This window comes from Rhipicephalus sanguineus, chromosome 4 (genome assembly GCF_013339695.2).
Source record: "Rhipicephalus sanguineus isolate Rsan-2018 chromosome 4, BIME_Rsan_1.4, whole genome shotgun sequence".
In the NCBI taxonomy this organism is placed as follows: domain Eukaryota; kingdom Metazoa; phylum Arthropoda; class Arachnida; order Ixodida; family Ixodidae; genus Rhipicephalus; species Rhipicephalus sanguineus.
In genome coordinates this window covers 69,166,607-69,185,611 of record NC_051179.1, presented here as the reverse complement: position 1 = coordinate 69,185,611, position 19,005 = coordinate 69,166,607, and the positions used below count along the sequence as shown (strand labels likewise).

The 19,005-nt window shown below is 47.6% G+C and overlaps 2 protein-coding genes across 2 annotated transcripts; both read left to right on the top strand.

Moving 5' to 3' along the window:
* Positions 1 to 7,310: 7,310 nt before the first annotated feature.
* Positions 7,311 to 7,838, top strand: LOC119391283 (uncharacterized). The gene has a single exon (XM_037658961.1). It carries the CDS (start codon positions 7,311 to 7,313, stop codon positions 7,836 to 7,838), a length of 528 nt encoding a protein of 175 aa, XP_037514889.1.
* Positions 7,839 to 10,490: 2,652 nt separating this feature from the next.
* LOC119391282 (protein D2) lies at positions 10,491 to 10,991 on the top strand. Its single transcript, XM_037658959.1, has one exon. It carries the CDS (start codon positions 10,491 to 10,493, stop codon positions 10,989 to 10,991), a length of 501 nt encoding a protein of 166 aa, XP_037514887.1.
* The last annotated feature ends 8,014 nt before the right edge of the window (positions 10,992 to 19,005 follow it).

The window sequence follows — 19,005 nt, the reverse complement described above, 5'->3', positions numbered from 1 at the left end:
CAGTCTGGCTTACGATTCGCACCGGCGCGTATACTATAGTTTCGCGTTCGACCACGCGGTTCAACCTAGCAAAGAACTGTTCACATTTAAATCACAATTCTAAAACCTTTCAGTAAAAACGACGAAAAGTCAGGTGCACTTACCGAAAAAAGCACTCTATCCGACGTGCACAAGTTCTTAGCTGTTTGTCTGGCTGCAACGAAGGTGGTGAGCAGAACAATCGCTTCTTGAAACGAACGTACCGACGAACGTACCGTCGCAAAAAAGCACAGTAAAGCTTGTTTCACCAAACACTGATGGAAAATATGCGACAGACAGTATGATCACCGTTACTTGATGTCAAAACAGCCGTAATCCGTTCATCCGTTCACAAACAAAAGCTGACAACGCTACACAAAACGCAAATGACCGCCGGCCGTCGCCTACCTCTGCTGCCGATCGAGCCGCCGCGAACTAGTGGAGGAAGAGGGGAAAGGGGGAGGAAGGAACAAGTATTCTGAAAACAAGCCTCACCCTTCACTTGACCGAGCTGAGCACAGCGTCACCATTGAACAGAAAGACACAACGGTTCTCACAAAATTATCCCGCCGATTGCTCAATATTTAGTGACCATTCCTGCCAATAGGTGTATCTGCCATGGGCATTGAGTGAAGGTGGAGCGCCGAGTGAAAGATGTTCTTGAATGCAGGGGTAAACATGCGCGCTTCGACAACACCCGCTTCGAGCCTCCGACTGCGTCGTAGCATCAGGCATCAGTAGCATGCTTGCCTGGCTTGCCTGCGTTTGCTTCTGTTGTCGTTCGCTGTTGCGCGAGCGTTTGCGCGGCCTTAGCCGCCTTGGCTTGAAAAGAATATACTTACCAAGTACCCGGGCTTCTATTCTCGTAAGTGGAGATTTCAATGCTCCACATACAGATTGGGGATACAAGTACAACTCTCGAAGAGGATGCCAAGTAAAAACATAATGACTGACGCTACGTTTACACTGTTGAACCATCACGCTGTGTCTACCTGTTCTGTGCGCACAGTATCTAGAACGAACGCTCCAGATCTCACGTGGTGGTTGGGTCCTGGGACGCCCGCAGTGGCGGGTGGAGCCGGATACATGGGGCAGTGACCATATGCCAATCATAATTGGTTTACAAAGAAGATGCATAAAGAAAATTCGACGACGTGTAGCAATCACGCATTGGGATAAATTTCGGGAATCATCGATTGATAAAGTACCCACAGAGCCCTCGGAAATTCTTCCCGCTTTACAAGAATTGCTCCGCACTAACACAATCATGACTACCGTTGACGAAGGACAACCTCAACCGGACCTCACTCTTTTGCAACTTTGGGCAAAGCGACGTCAGGCAGAAGTGTATGCGTCGAGGAATCCAGATGTACCAGGTAGCCGTGCTCGTGCTAACCATATAGCAGCAAAGGCGCGTCGGCACGAAAAGCAGCTTTCGCGACGACGGTGGCATGAGTGGTGTGAGAAACTTGGATATGGCATGGGAAACAGAGCACTGTGGCGTACGTTCCGGTCGATGGAACGTGGTCCCAAGCAACCTGACCCTGCAGCAAGCGTTCGGTTAGCGATGCAAAGTACGCCACAAGAATTTGCAGAACAGGCTGCAAGAGCATTCTTCCCGAAGTATGACAGCGCATCATCTATAAACTGCTCCGAAATCGACGAGTCTGATCATAGTGCCACATCAGGTATATCCAGTCCTTTCAGCATGGCTGAACTAATAGCGGCGATTGAAACTTCGCACAAAGGAACAACACCTGGTCCCGACGGTATTCCTTACGAAGTTTTCAAGAACAGGAAGGTGAAGCTCTTGGCGCACTTCTACAGGCTCTTAATAAAGTATGGGAGACTGGGGACGTCCCATCTGATTGGAAACACTCAGTTGTTGTCCCGATTCCAAAACCAGGAAAGTCTCCAAATAACCTACAAGCTTTACGCCCAATTTCACTGACTGCGACCGTCTGCAAGCTCGCTGAAAAGATGCTGGCCACACGTATTTCCTGGTGGCTTGAACGAGAGAATAAATACCATCCGGCTCAAATTGGATTCCGTTCTCATTTGGGAACTGAAGATGGACTTTCTATCTTGTCAGACGACATTTTACAGGTTTCACCACACAGCCACGCAGTACGCACGGTTGTAGCAACCGACATAACGAAAGCTTATGACAACATAGACCATGAAGTCATTATTTCCAACCTCATCGAGCTGGGACTTCCGCCGCGGGTCGTAAGATTATTTACTCTTTTCTTCACAACCGCACATTTGCTATAAGAGTAGATGGAAAGCCAGAAGGTTGCTTCACGTCCAACAGAGGTGTCCCACAAGGTTCCGTTTTGGCTCCTCTTCTGTTCAACGTTGCGCTAATACCTCTAGCTTGGCAACTACACCGGATTCCAGACGTGAAGTTTCTAATATATGCTGATGATGTGACTTCGTGGTCTGTGCATAAAGACGTCTCAAGACAAGCTCAACAGCTTCAGCAAGCCCTTGATGTACTTGATAACTACACTCGGAACGCAGGGTTGGACATTTCCGCTCAGAAATCAAGCTATGTTGTGGTGGCTAACAAGGCAGGACGCAGAAAGATCACGCAGTGCCCCTTTACATTTACACTTGGTACAGTGACAATTCCTGAGGCTTCGGAAGTCCGCATACTGGGTCTTGACATTCACCGGTCCGGCAGTGGTGCGCACTGGCTCCGAAAAGTCAGGCAGAGTTCCACAAAGCGCTTCATCTGATTCGCCGAATTGCATCAAAAGCAGCTGGAGCTCGTACTGATGTAGCTCGACGGCTCGTACGCACAGTTCTACATCCAAGAATTGTATACCAGGCGCAATTTCAACGTTTAACTTTGGCACAGCTGGCACAGTTGGAGACCATTAACCGCGATGCCATGCGCACAATAACAGCGTTACCCCGCATCACCCCAATACCAACTTTACAGGAGCACGCCCAGCTTAACACCATTGCAGAGCTAATTTCGCAAAGGGAAAAAGCGCGTGAAATAAAAAAGCAACTTGTTCCGGTTGTTGCTGCATTGCATGCTCACCTTCAACGCGGGTCTCGTATTGACAATCAGTCCGATACAATGCCTCCCTGGGAATTCACCACCATCACATCTAATAAGACAACCAAGTTACGGCGTAGCGATACATCAGGCATTATTGACGAACGCTCTATCATCGATGCACCATGCGCTAACATCTGCAAAGTCTATACAGATGCTGCCATCCTACAAGACGGCGGAAGGACATCATTCCTAAGCACCACGCATAATTTCATCAGTGGTCACCAGCATTATCTATCTACGGAAGCCAGTCCTCTTGTAATGGAACTTCAAGCCATTCATGACGCAGTGCGGGATGTCACCTCTAAGCTGTCTACAATTCAGCAACTTGACGTATTCACCGATTCTTTAGCGGCTATCCAGGAACTCAAGAAAGTTCACAAGGTGATGGAAATCTGCGAGGCGATACATAAGATGAACCGCAATACAGCCACTTGCATCAGGGTACACTGGATTCAAGGCCATGCTGCGAACCCTCACAATATTGCTGCTGACCACAGGCATACTGCCTCCTAATACAGACCTCCCATCTATTCCCCTTCCACCTCAACCCCTAAATACACTCCGTGCCCGTAAAAATGTTCTCCGGCAGGATACACGCGCTCTTATCCCACCGTGTGTCTGCTCTCTCCCCCTTCACCTTACTAGGGCGGAGGAAGTTGTGCTTAGGAGGCTTCGGGCAGGGGTGGCCCTTACACCGCTGTTATTTCAACATGGAACTGGTCGCATTTACCAGTTGGTTCTACATGCCTGTACTGTTCTGTTCCGGTTATACAAGCAGATGCATACCACCTTATATGGACATGCCAAGGATTACAGTCGGAACGCTCCCGTCATCTCCTGCAAGCTGGTCTTCGCTACAGTGACACAAACAGTTATGACCGATGGATACATGACTACACATTCCACAAGACACTTCTTCACTTCATACACAACACGGCCTAACGGCGCACATTTAAACACAATATACAAAACAAATATTATGCCTTAAGGGCAAGTCTATGTCGCAAATAAAAAAAAAAACTGCTGATCGAAACCCGCGTTGCGGAGCGAAACCAATTATTTTGAGGGCTTTGTTTTCTGCGTCTCTTCTTTCACTAAAGCAACAGTCACCGCTCTTTAGACATGCCGTTTTGGTGTCTTTGCGCTCGTGAACAAAACATTTGAAGAATCATTTAGATAGTCGTTGCGCGCGCACTTCTCCCACCCCACGAAACACGAAACCTCTATAAAACTTTTATAGAGGTTTATAGAGGTTTTAAACGTTGTAAGGACGTTTATAGAGGTTTTGTGTTTCATGGGCAGAATGTCTAAAAATGTCTCAAAGTAGACATTGTGGACTTCTTTGGCAGAATACACTTCTGGCTATGTCGTAGCTGTTGAAAACGGTAATAAACAGTACGCAGGCATATCTGAGAGGCAAGTGCTTTATTTTGCAAAAATGTCTATTCTTGATCTTCTCGTAAACCAAGACGTTTATAGCCTTCCGTAGCCGTTTCGAGACGTCTTTTAGAGGTTTTGTGTTACATGGGTTGTTATGGATGTGAAGATGTGCTTGGGTAAAGGAGTAGATTGGGACTCATAGTCTGAACACTCACTGTAACCTGGATTTCTTTTTAAGCTTTCTTTAAAGTTAGCTAACACAACTTCTTATGGATGGGCACCAGTAATTTTCAATATTGTCCACGTAGCAGGGATGGGAGTAAAAATAAATGTGTGTGCTAATTGCCGGCTCCCTGGGTGAAAACATTTTTCCATGCCTTTTAGGTACTGTATCGGATAGCTTTCCTATCGTGCTTCTTGTTTTTTGCATGTGGCCTGACCTTTTTGTTTAATATGTACTAATAATGTTTCAGCAGTCATAGTGACTCATTATGATGGTTTTTTCTGTAGCCAGCAGGGTCCTTATTTTTTCCATTCTTTGAGTATTCCTTCAGAAATAGTACGTAAAATTACCGTGAGCACGATCTGAGAATACTGAACCTCAAATATAATGAAATGCAGGTTATTTCAGGGTCATTTTCATGTCCACTGCAGTGTGGGTTAAAGTGGTTGTGCCAACACGTGTAATCTACACTTGCGCCGCAAAGGACAGATATGGCGAAATAGTAGCATCGTCCACTTCTACCATAGGTTGGAGATTCCGAACCAGCCAGCAAGTAACGCATTCTTGACTCGAAGGTTAGGACAACTGCATCACAAGTCATCACGCAAGGCTTCTCACCAGGATTGGGTATTGCTAACAAACAAGCCTGGGGCTTCCGACACAGGGTAGCACCTTTGTAAGCAAATTATGAAATGCCTGCATAGCAAAAAATTCTTGAAACTTGAAACAGACAGAGTGCTGCGTATCTTTTTTCACACCGAAACCACGCTTCAAGAGAGAGGGGATGGAAACATCGATGCCAATGTGATGTGCATTCATTTTTTTATTTAATGCATAATGCAGTCTGAAGGCCAAGCAGGAGGTGCAAAAAAAGGGAACATAGTGAAAAAGTGAACATGTTATGCAGCAGGTTGTAATAAGCATGCGTACTGAAAGACATCGGAACATCTATAATTAGTTTGGATTATGTCAAAGGTAGAGACAGTTCAAACGCTGCACAGTAACCAGAAACAAGCACGCATGCGTCAGCGTCACTACACATAAGGCCCTTTATTCATGCATTGCACTCGTGGCCCCAGCACAGGTGACAGACAGCTGGCATACTGATCCCTCGCCACCAGACAACCAATAGAAACATAGTTGGTGGCCACATTGTATTCCCCGCCCATGTTTCTGTTGCAAGACCTCTTATTACTTACTCTGTTGTCAGGCTGCTATCTGCGTGGTTCTTGCTGCTCATGCCGATGGAACTTTAAGTGTCGTAAGTGTTTTTCTTGAGATGATGCGCACTTCACTGTAATGTCGAGGCTGGACGGGCAGCTGTGTTGGTGTGTCCCATGTAGTTTTATGTGTCCTGTGGTGTACCGTGGTGTCCTGAAATTTCGAGAGGTGCATGTCCTTGTAGGTTGTCTGAATTTCTGCTCCTCATGTAAGGATAATGCTTTCCTCGTCGCCTAAGGAGGAAGGTGACATTTTCCTTACGTAAGAAGTATACATATCCTTTCGCCCGTTAGAGATGTTTTTATGTGTCGGTGGGAACTCGATCGAAGGAACGAAATTAACAAAATGCTATAAGAATGGGGCTTGGTATTGCCGGAGTAATGGACTGCGACTAGCAACGATCGCTTCCAAACTTAGTACTACACAACCAAAGCATATACTTTACCAACAGGCCCCGAGTGACAATAGTTGACAAGAACTATGTGCGTAATCTGTCTCGCTAAAGCTCTAACCGTGAACTGAATGCTTCGGACGTATTTTCTTCTTGCTAACTGAATACGTCACCTCATGCACTCGTATGCGCTTGACATCGCACTGTAGCGTAGGACGCATCGTATTCCATGTACTACTACCGCTCAAGCTGTAAATTATCAAAGATCTATCACTCGTGCTGAAGGCGTATGAAGCATGTGGTCTGAAGTATTCACAGGGCCGGTTTGCCTCAACCGACGATGAAAGAAGATATATCCGCCGAAGTGTCTTCTTTCCCTGTTTGTTTAGGCAGCAGAAAAAAAGGCGATAAAATGGGCCGTTCGCGGAAGAAGACCGACCGTCAGAAGCACCACAGGTAAACGCTGAACAGTTAACAAAAAGCGTTCGTTCGCAAGAGATGTACACTTAGACGCTGTCAAAAGACACCGATACAGATCACGCATAGTATGTAATCACCCTCTCGAACGGTACAGACGCCTCGCCGACGCTGCTGCAGCTGTCAGTTCAAAAGGCTTGGAGGGAAAAAAAATAAAGGCACCTACGAAATATTATGCCAAGAATAGCGGAACACCTGTCACAAGCATCGCAAGGCTCGCACAGTGCGCAACTACTGCAACGAAGAAGCAGCCGTCATATATATACCTATATACCTATATGAAGAGGGACGGCCGCTCCACAGGCCGATGTAGAGGCCTGGAAACTCGTCCGCCAGATACGCCAAGCCTCACCCCAGCGTGAGTTCGAACTCTGAGCATTAGCCCGATTGAGACGACGGCAGCGATGACCTTCGTCCATTTCTCGTCAGCCTCGATTCTTTTTCTCGTCCTCTGGAGCTTCAGACAAGACGCAGCCCGCGGCGCTACGGGGACGCCCTCCGGACAACCCCGGTCGTCGAATCCGTTGATGTCATCAGGACTCGTGGAGGACCTCTCCCAGGACAGTCCCGTGGTGGGCTTGCTAAAAGTCGACTACGGTAATAAGGCTACGGTAGTGATTAACGGCTCCCTGACGCCATTCGAGACATCAAGAGCTCCGAAGTCGGTAGCCCTGGATGGTGGCACCGAGTGCGCGCCGCCCTTCGCCCTCATCATGGTGGACACCGACCGTTCCAGCGGCTGGGGTGCGATGCAACGCAGCTGGTTGCACTGGATGGTGATCAACGCCAAGAGCACGTTGGAACTGCACAAGGGCGAACAGGTGGTGCAGTATGAAGGACCCTCTCCGCATCCAGGAACGCGGCCTCATCGATACCTGTTTCTGGCCTACTGTCAGGGTGGCAAAACCTTGAACGGTGCTAAACTAAGGCCAGCGCGCAGAAACGACTTCGACATGCACGACTTTCTGAGGAAACTGGGTAGTTCGGTACTCCTTGGGACCACCTTCTTTTACGTCGATAGCGCCGCAAATACAAAGAACAGTCCTCCGACGTAGTGTCTGAAGCAGGTACCTTACAGCGCGTGGTTCATTCCTGAACGTTGTGTTACTGTGGATTATCGACGATTCCATTTCGCTACCGTCAGTGAGTTCAAGGCCCTGTTTTTTCCTGTTTTGGAAGCTCTATTTTCAATGACACGAATGCACGTGGTCGGGATGCTAGCCTTCTTTATACAATAAAGTGGTGCCAATAACCTCGTTTTGTTATGTGCACGAACAGATTAAAGCAGCTATGCCTATTAAAGGGGCCCTGCAACACTTATTGATCATGGCCAGAAAACGCTGCCGATCAGTAGTCGATGTTCCTGAGAACATGCGAGCAAAACGCTATAGCATAGCACGAGGCTTGGAATTTGCAATTAATTTTCAAGGGCAGCTAGAAATCACTCGCTCTTCTCTCGACATATAATGCCATAATCCAAAATAACCGCGTCATGAACAGAAAGTCCATAGCAGGGGCGTAGGCAGAAATTCGTTTGGGGGGGGGGGGGGGGGGGGGGGCACGCCCTTGATCCGACGTGGGGTCCGGGCAGGTAAGTGTGGTCGAGTGTCATTTTATGCTTTGTATCCCGTGGCAAGAAAAAATTCGGGAGGGTCGGGGGTGGGGCCAACTGACAGTACCTTTAGCCAACTCCATAGCGTTGGCTAAAGGTACTGTCAATTTTGATCAGACCTTTGTGCACTAAATCTTGGCCCATGCTGCAGAGAATCCTGTCAAGGCGAAGCCGCGAATATTCATTCCGCGCACATCAAGTCGTGCACTGTTAATAGCTTTACACGGATATTTGTTGTGCAAAACTAAAAAAGGTTCAAGAAGTAGCCTGGGTGCAGCCTTCTACCGATCGCAATAGCTGGACTACCTTGTAATCCGCTCCATTAAAGGGCCCTCACCAGGTCTGACCATTTCGAGCTGACAAGAGCAATGCTTACATTGCAAGGTCACGATCGTGTCTCCCAAGAGTTACATCGCTACGCGCCGTGGAAAAAGCTCAAATTTCAAACTGAATGCCACCTCCTCTCCTCCTCGCGGGCGCCGCGTTCCAAGATGGTGTGATGACGTACGACACCAAGCGTGACGTAGTTAAAGGTACTGCGCCGCTCATCAAAGAGAGCCTCGATGTCCTCTTCCCCCGCTGCACGGATCGGCGGGCAATGAGGACACCAAGGCATTCCAGCGCAGCATAAACTGTACGGAAAGGAGGGAGCGTCTCGGCCACGCATCGTGACGTGTGCGTGACGTGGGGATGCGTGTAAGTCACGTGATTCTTCAGCTCCGCTATGGGAGAACGCAGGGAAAGAGTTAGGCTTGCGAAGGCTACACAGGGTAAGTGGCAAGGGTGCGAAGGTCGCCTCCTCACATCATGGTTGCACGCCGCTTCAAGATATTTTTTATCTCTACTTGTAATGAGCCAATTTGAAAAATTCTTGCAGTATAATGCTCTTTATTGGGCACGTAACAACTTCCAGTGCATAACTAAAATTTTCTATGTGGCCTGGTGAGGGGCCCTTTAAAGTTTTGTGGTCGTCATGGAGGTATATGTTCAACCGTCGAAGCAGGCACGTGCCTAAATTTACTCCGTCGTCACCCATAACTATAAGTCCTTGCGATTGTCTTTGTAGTAAATGCGGAAAACAAAACGTGTTAAGCGGCAATTACCATTCAAGCAGAGTCCACATACGGCACTATTCATTGAAGTGTGTTCTCTCACCAGTTGGCACAGCCAGGGGGTGGCACACCGGCCCCGTGCCGCCCCCCCCCCCTCCGAAATTTTTTTCCCATAGGATACAGAGCACAAAACACTCGCCACACTTATCTGTCCAGACCCCATGTCGGATCAAAGAGGTGCAGCTCCCGAAAAAAATTTCTGCCAACGCCATTGTCTCTCACCGCTTCTTTCAGGGACAAAAAAAACGACAAAAGATCCTTTCCCGGCCTTTACACGAGACGCAGGGGCATAGCCAGAAAATTGGGGGGGGGGGGGGCGATGTTGTTCAACCAGCCTCCGTGTATGATCTTGCGTACATTGTATGTGTGCGTGCATATATACACATGCAAAATAGAAAATTCCGGGTGGGCTTGAACCCCCACGGCTACGTCAATGACGAGAAGCTGTCCCGCAAAAAAAGTGGAACAGTTCAACAGTTGAACAAAATGGTTGTTTCGCAACAAGCGCACACTTCAGCGCGGTCAGAAGACGCGCATAAATACTACGAACAATATGCGAGGCCCGTTTCGCAGGGCGCCACGGCAGCTGTCAAGTCAAAAGGCTTCGAGGTGAAATAAAGCTGCGAAATAATTTGCGCCGAATAGGGGAATACGTGGCAGGCGCAGAGCACAAGGCTCGTCCGGTTCGCAACAGCTGCGTCGAAGAAGCACTCGTCATTATAGTATACTATACAAATATAGGAACGTTCGCTCCACGGGTCGAGGTACAGGCCCGTAAACTTGTCCAGCAGTATACGCCAAGGCTCGCCCGAACATCGAATTCCAAATCTGAGCATTGGTCGATCGCGACGGCAGGGGCGATGGCCTCGCTCCATCTTTCGTCAGCCTCGATTCTATTCCTCGCTCTCTGGAGCTACCGACAAGACGCAGCTTGCGGCGCTACGGGGACGCCCTCCGGACAACTTCGGTCGTCGAATCCATGGATGTCATCGGGACTGGTGAAGGACCTCTCCCTGGGCAATACCGTGGTGGGCTTGCTAAAAGTCGACTACGGTAACAAGGCTACGGTAGTGATTAACGGCTCCCTGACGCCCTCCCAGACATCCAGAGCACCCGTTTCGGTGGCCCTGGACGGTACCAGCAAGTGCGTCCCGCCCTTCGCTCTAATCATGGTGGACCCGGACGCTCCCAGCCGCAACGCAGCGAAGCAACGCAGCTGGATGCACTGGATGGTGATCAACGCCAATAGCGCAACGGAGCTACACAAGGGCGAACAGTTGATGCCGTACGCAGGGCCCACTCCGCCCCCTGGAACGGGGCAGCATCGATACGTGTTTCTGGCCTACTGTCAGGGTGGCAAAACCGTGAACGGCGCTAATCTGAAGCCCGCGCAAAGAAACAAGTTCGACGTGGACGACTTTGAAAAGAAGCTGGGTGTTGTGGTGCCCTTCGGGGGCACCTTCTTTTACGCCGAAAGCGCCTGAAACAGGAAATAGAGTCATCTGAAGCGTGTAATTTACAACGCACTGCGCAACACGTTCTGGCGCAAGCCCTGAAAACTTCAAGCTGTTAGTTTTTGTTCCTGTTATTGTGTTGTTGGGCTAGATTGATTGTCCGATGGTGATGTAGAATTTTTGGGACGAGAGAGAGAGAATTAAACTTTATTGAGGGACCAAGCGCGCGTGCTCTTCGCCCAGAGGTGGGTGACTTCCTCATTCCAGGTAGCCATGGCGAGAGAACTCCAGCAATTAAGTTTGTATTTCTCATGGGCTTAGGAAAATTGTGCGCTACGTGAAATTGGCAAGGAAATGAACGGTAAATAGCGAAAAGAAAAAAGGGCAATGAAAGAGGAAACTATAGTGAAAGCAACAAAGATTATTCTTGAGCGAACTAATGCGACAACACGTGGAAGTAAATAGAATGATTACGTATATTGAAATAAAGACAGCATTTAGAAGTTATAAATATCTGTATACGCAAGTTCGAAACTTGGGAAGCGTCAAACTAAAATTCTCAGGCAGTCTTCATGGCACTGTTCTATCGCCATGCCCATAAATGTTCGTTTAACCATTCCTCTAAATGGACCTGAATATAGGTGCTCGGAAATAATTTAACGAAATTGCTTTGACCATTTTGTACAAACACATGGATCCACTATAGGGCAAGTACCGCGGGTCATTATGAGACTGATATAAGCGCGCTGCGTGAACTTTCTAATTTATTGTGTGCTTTTTAATATACGCCTCACTGCCGATCGCAGCGGTGCTGCGATCGAGTGTTCAGCCACTCGACGCATGGCACGTTGCATAGGTCAGCGACGTCACATCGGCGAATGACCTTATTGTCTTTCCTACTTTTGTAAGGGATAAACTTTCCACTTACAGGGCCCCTAATCCAGTTCGGATATTTTTTCAGTCTTTCAAGTAAACACGCGCATCGAGTTCGGAATGCTGTCACGATCGACGACTCCAAACTCGGCAGCGCTACGCCACGCGGGCGCACCACAATACCAAACAACAGTCCCGCCTCTTCTGGGCCTTTGTGATATCCCCAGCACTCGTCCTGACGTCATCAGTGTGCGAGTGGTGAGTGAGTGAAGAAACTTTATTTCCCTTTTTAAGAAATGGGAGGAGCTGGAGGGGAGAGAGGGACCTCTGTGATCCAGTCCCAGTAAGCGTCACCACTTCATGTGGCATAACGTCAGACTACCAGTTGTGGTAGGCCTCCGCTGCCTCCTCAGCCCACCTCAGGACTCGGTCCTGGAGGGTGGGATCGGAGCTGCACAGGGCAGTCTCCCACAGTTCCTCACTAGTAATTAATGTTTGAGAGTTCGGGCAGGAGATTTGATGGGACACTGCCATGATATGCGAGAGATCTGCATCTGGAGGGCGAGCAAGTGACTGGAGCCCACGGGGCCGTGGCTTGAGCCGCTGTATACCAACGTAATACCAATATGGTTCTCCGTGTACTTCCTATGGAGACCGACTTATTAACAGCGAAGCCGTTTAAGCTGGCTGTAATTTGTGCGGCCTATCAGAAAACTATCATCATCATGAACGGGTGTCTGCCACAACAGTTGGGCAGGGCCCACTACTCACCTCTGGGCCACTAAAAATGATGAAGGCAACAATTAACCGAAGAAATGGCTATCATCATGGGTATGTGCCAAAGAAATTGGGCAAACCTTACTACTCACCACGTGGTTCAACAAGAGAGAGAAAATCTATAGAAAGAAAGAGATAGAGAAAAATTGAGAGAAATAATTGGAATAAAAACATGAAAAGGTAGAAAGACAGAGAAAGATATAGAAAGAGAAAGAATGATAAACACAGAAAGAGAGAGAAAGATAAGAAAATAGAAAGATCAAGAGAGAAATAAAGATAAAGAAAGAGAAAAAATGCAGAAATGAAGAAAAGGAAGGAAGACAAATCAATATAAAAAGAGCGAGAAAGAGAAAGTAATAAAAATGAAGAAATAGAAAGAAACCGATACAAAATAGAGGTACAAGAAACAAAGAGAAAGAGAAAGAAAGCAGTAAGTAATCAGTAACGAAGAAGGTCACCCAACTGCGCTCTTCCTTCAAGCTTGGCACGACTATAGTGCAAAGCCGCCATTTAGGGAACGGGAAAGGCTACGGTAGCCGCAAGAGGAGCCCGAAGCGATGGAAGCCCTGCGCCAACGACAGCGTGCCGTAGATCTATGAGGTGCGAACGCTCGGTTCTGGAGTTTGGACATTCGGGTTTGACTAACCTAGCTAAAGCCTAGCAACAACCAAAAAGCAACAAGATTGGACTTCAGAATCGTCCAGTTTCGCTGTTAAGCCTTGCGCGACTTAGTGCAAGCTTCGCCCATTTTAGATGCGAAGCAGCTTTTGCTCGGGGCTGTGTCCGTCCTTCCATTGGCGACCGTCCGCTCGGGAGCCATGTGTGCTGGCACGCGCTAGCGTGTTCGGGCCTTTGTAAGGGCTGGGTAAGACGCTGTGGCCTCCCTTTAGAACCAAGTGTGCTGGCACGCGCTAGCGCGTTCGGGCCTGTGTAAGGGGCTGGGTAAGACGCTGTGGCCTCTCCTCCTTACACTCTCTCAGCAATCACGTGATGGCGTCGGGGAACGATATTCTGTGCGCGATGAACCCACGTGCTCCCGCGCGGCGTGGCGATGAACCCGCGTGCCGTGCTGAGACAAGAGTTCGGGACAGCAATAGCAACTACAGTGAATTCATGGTGTGCTCCGCTTGCAAGGGCGCGTTAAAGGGACACTAAAGAGAAACAATGAATCGATTTAGATCGATAAATTGTGCTTGAGAACTCTAATGTCGCTAATTTCGCCATCATAGGTTTGTTAATAGAGAAGAAAATCAAGTTCAAAGTTTCATTTTTAAATTTCACGCCGAAATCTCCCCGCGTGACGTCACGGATTTTAAAGTGTATTTGTCGTGTTTTGGCGCCATGTGGCTCAACAAAATTACTTCAAACTTCGTATGTTAAGTCTATGGCCCCCTCAGAGGAAATGCACTTCATTTTTACCAGTTAGGAACTACGTAGTCCCTAGTAGGCACCGTCAAAAACATGTGACGTCATGGAATGATGCGGAAACTTCAAGGGGGCGTCGCCACCCACATTTTGTTTTTGCGCGTCTTGTCGCTTATTAAGTGTCTTCTAGCAGCAGCGTGGTTTTTTGATATCGTGAAAGAGTACTTTGCTAATATGAGAAAAAATCGTTTTGCTATTAGTGTCCCTTCAACATCGGGCAAGGTGCGTGATGAACGGAAATTATGTCGACCCGGCCTGCCTCGCATCCCCACATGGTTCCCTTTAGTGGGAGATGGTGTAATTCTTTTTCCTGTAGGAGACGCGTTACGTTACAGAACTGAGCGTTATAACGCTCAGCTGTATAGAGCCTTCCGTAGAGCGTTATAGAGCATTTCATACAGCGTCTATGGTAGGAAACATTATTTGACACCTTGAACCTTACAAATAAAAGACCGGTGTCTAAGCGAAGGCGAAGAAGTTCTGAACGCTGCAGCGCCAAGCAAGCAAGTCTATCTGAGGAACAACCAACAACAACGTGTATTCTGTGGTGTCATAGCATGCCGTGTGTCTTTCTTTTTTTTTTCAGAGTTTATTCAATTCGACTGCGATATACTGCCGTCTTTCATAGAGCTGCTGTGGTAAGAAACATTAAGGGACACTTGAAACTTACGAAAAAAAAGAGATTCAGTGTCTAATCGAAGGCGAAGAAGTTTGAACGCTGCAGCCATCTTCATTACTTGTCGAGTCGCTGTTATCGGACCTTCCAGTTCCCTGCGTGTTAGTCCCCAAAACCGTGTTCGCTGAAGCTATAACTAGATTTCGACGACATTTTTTCCAAAAAATGCTTAATTGATTCCAATGCGTTTTCGAAGCTGTGCCTCAAGATCACCTCGATCAATTTCCTGCTCACCTTGTAATTTCTACGGACGCAACGCAAAATCTTCAGAAGGCCGGAGTGGGCATCTTCTCGCATCAGCTGAATTGGTATTTGCTCTCCGACTCCCCAACTTCACCCCAATATTTCTTGCAGAATTTATGGCAATCACATTGGCTGTTATAAAACTAAATTCTCAAAAATCGCAAGCTGTCATTATTACAGATGCCTTGTCGGTTTGTACGCTTTTAACGTCCGCAAGACAATCACATCTACTGAGGATTTTCGAGCCTTGTACCATGTAGCATATCGAAGTTCGGTTGCTATGAGTCCCCGGGCATGCTGGAATCTTTCTAAATAAAGCAGCTGACTCACTCGCTACGGCGTGTTTAGATGGTCCGGTGTAGTGGCACTCTTTTTGTAGCACTCTTTCTTTCTTTCATTACAGGATAGAGATTCAAATGTCTGTTTTTTTTTAAACACTGAAACAACTCTCATACAATCAGAGGAGTACCGGCACTTACAGTTCCCATGGAAACACCAAATGCCTTTCACGTGAATGCGAGGTGACCCTCACAAGCTTTCGAAGTAGAGTTCCCCGGTTAAATTATTACCTCACAAATCCGCTCCTCATTTAACTAATCTCTGTGCAGTTTGCAATGAACCGGAAATGCTAGATCACTTTTTGCTATCATGCCGCCGTTTCGCCTCACTGCGTAGAATGTTTCTTGAAATGCCGAATGCTAGGCTGGGTTACCATTTACTACTTCTAGCGTTGCGTTTGGAGCCGATCAGTTTGGGGCAAGCCGCACTGCTATTATGACTGCGCTACGCAATTTCATTCAAGCAACCGGAAGATTACGCTGCTTGTGCTACCGACCACTGAAACCAACATTTTTTCCCTTTTATTGTTTTCTTTTTTTTTTCAATTTATCCTACGCTTTTGAGGTATTAAATCTTTCACTTTTTATTTACATCGCGTTTCGTTCTCTTCTTTTTCAGTTTCACAGAGTTACATTTCCTTGTAACTGCCAGTGAGGCCAATCCCTCGGGGGTATGAGCTAGCATCCTTTAGGCGACCAAAACAAAAAGACAAAATATGGCGTCAAAACATGGAGTGTTCGCACTGTTACGATGTAAGGACAGTGTTCACACACGCGTTAGATCGAAGCCTCGTGAACTGAAGTTTGTTTTTGACGGAAGCCAGTACGTGATGCACGTGAGATTTTTCTTGGGTGTGCGCCCGCAGTGCGCGCTCGCACATGTGTCCCACCGTGCTTGCCTTCACGCCCCGCGTATGTGAATACTTAGCGCGCACAACCAGTAGTGCATGGTGCTTGTTATTTTGCGGCGAACGACGCGCTTTACTATAAAGGATTTTGCGCTGCGAAGCGGTCTGAACGAATGCTATGGCTTCATGCAACGGCTTACGTTTAAGCCAGGAAAGTACGCAGATGTGTTTCCAAGTTAGGCTGTTTCGAAAGGGTCAGTGCAAGCCAATATCCCACAGAGCTAGCGATAGTTACCGCGGCCGGCGCAGGTTGCCGCGACGTGCCCGCGCGCTCGCTCGCGATCTCGCTGAAGGTAAGCCGCGAGTTCGAAGAGAAAAAAAAAAGTGCTCAATGTCATGCGCGCGCAGACGAACTAGCATTCAATAAAGAAACAGTAAACACCACTAATGTTTTCACTTGCCTGCTGTTACATCGCTAGTCGATCCCTGTGCTGTGGCGCAAGTGAAGTAGGCACAGGTGACAAGCTGGTAGAATGGGCGTTTATTTTCGGTGTGCGTTGCAATATAAAGGCAGAAAGGAAAGAGAGAAAGGGAAACAAGGTAAGCGAAAAAGAGCTTTGGCTATAGCTGAGCAGAACTGATAAGGGTTACACTTCAGTTACACACCAACAAATATCTTTCAGGATGTTCTTTTTTTCTTTGCACAAATTCAACTGCCGCACGATTCAGGCCGATTTCCCGTAGTGGGTTGAGCCATTCCTCTAGGAACCAACCAACCAGCGGACGTAGCTTCTTGCTCCTTGTCCCCCCCCCCCCCTCTGCGTTATTTTCAGCACGCTCGGTACGAAAGGAGAGAGAAAGCGCTTAAAGCGTGCGACAAACCCTTGTAAAGGGCGAGACAGACGGTACGATTTTTCATGCGATGCGACGTCCGACACGGTGGTGGGGAGAGGGAATGGTGGCTGTCCGATTGCTATGAAAGGTCACCGTTCCGGTTTCCCCACGCCGTGTCGGAACGTCGCATCGCACGGAAAATCGTACCGTCTGTCTCGGCCTGACTCCGCTCGTATTGACGGCTTCAAAAATGTTTGCGGCAGTTGATTCGTAAGGCAATAAACTCCTTTAATGAAGCCATTCGATGATTGCTTGGAAAAGTGTTGCAAGGCCCTTTTAAATTGTAGGCACGCGGGGTTCTCTCTCTCTCTTTTGCATTTCGTCTCCATCAAATTGCGCTCGCCGTGGCCGGGGGTCCAACTCGTGTCGTCGAGTAGCAGTTGGCAGCACCTTAGCCGCTATAACCTACCACGACGAGTGAAAAACTTTACTGTGACTCATTTGGTATGCAGCAATGATGTGATGATTCTCCTGGTGATTGGCACCTACCCACACGGGGAGATCGGCCAAGATTGCGGCGGATAGTATGGTCTTAATTTTTCAAATCCTACTAGAGCTTATGGCATCCGTAGGAAAGAAAAGTTATTCCTAATCAATCTATAATTTTATATTGCTCAGCGGAAAACTTGCTCGTCATGTAGCATGGCACGCCTTCACCGTGCTCATCATCCGTGACAAAGCGTGGGATTTGCCACTTGGGACCACTGCGGTCCACGTGAACCACTGCGGATTGGTACTTAGTCCACAGCATTTGCGAAACCTGCGGTTAATTGGGTTCCGGGGCATAAAGGAGTAGTAGAATGAAGGTGCGGACACTTGGCAAAGGCTTCCCTTGCAGGCCCAGTACTTGATCTCCTTCCAGTTACGGCATTCGTCGCTGCTGCGGCCAGATTTTAGAAGCACGCTTTATCATGCTTACTCCAAGTCTCGCTTCATCACCGGATTTCAGCACCTTCAGTTTCCTTGGAGCAGAAAATGGTGTAAAACAAGGCAGACAGAAGTAGCAATGACAAGATTGCGATGTAGAATCCATGCACAGATGGTCTGGCGTTCTCTCCTACGTTCCTTTGCAATGAGATAGAAACAATAAAACATTCTCTTGGACTGCCGACGTTTTCTCTCTCAGAAAACGAACTATTGAAATTGGTAATGCGGCAACTTGCTCTACCAGTTACTTCTACTGTACTGCTGTCATTTGGGGCTCTGTTTGGGGCACTCGGACGGGAAATACATGCAGTGCTTAGAGAGATTCTATGCGAATCAAATCGTCTTATTCGACACATCAACCGCTAATAATTTTAAATTTTGTCAAATGACATAATGATTTTTGGTCATTGCGAGGTTATGAACATGGTCTAGGCTAAAATTGGTATTCATTAAAATAACTCTTGATTCTAATGGACTCTGTAACCTCTATTAAAACTTAAAAATTTCAGACTATATGATCCGCCCGATCTTGGCGATCCTCATGAGTGGGTAGGTGCCAATCATCCCAGGAGCATCATCATCATCATTTGTCACTTCCTTGTCGCACGAGCAAACGAAGAAGAAAAAGAAGCACTCAAGGGAGCCAACGATCGCAGCAATTTTTTCCGCAGAACTGATGTTGTTACCTTTGTGCAGAACGTTCTCCAGATTTAGTTTCTTGCAAGAAACTGGCTTTCTACAGAAAAAAGTTTCAATCTAAATAACTACCATTGCTTTCGTTGGATCGCCCTTCTTGTCGAGGGGGCTTAGGTGTTTTATCTCTAAAAACATCTGTCATAAGCGAAGATTACCACCATTCCATCTCTACAGAAAGTGACATATGGCAGTAGACGTAAATATTCCTGGCTGGACAGCGTTTTCCATAGTCAATGTATTTTCCTGCAGGCGTTACGAGTACTAATTCTCTGGATTCCGCATAGCAGCATGCGCAGAAAGAAACATAATATAGAAGGAGATTTTAACTCTCACCACATATCGTGGGG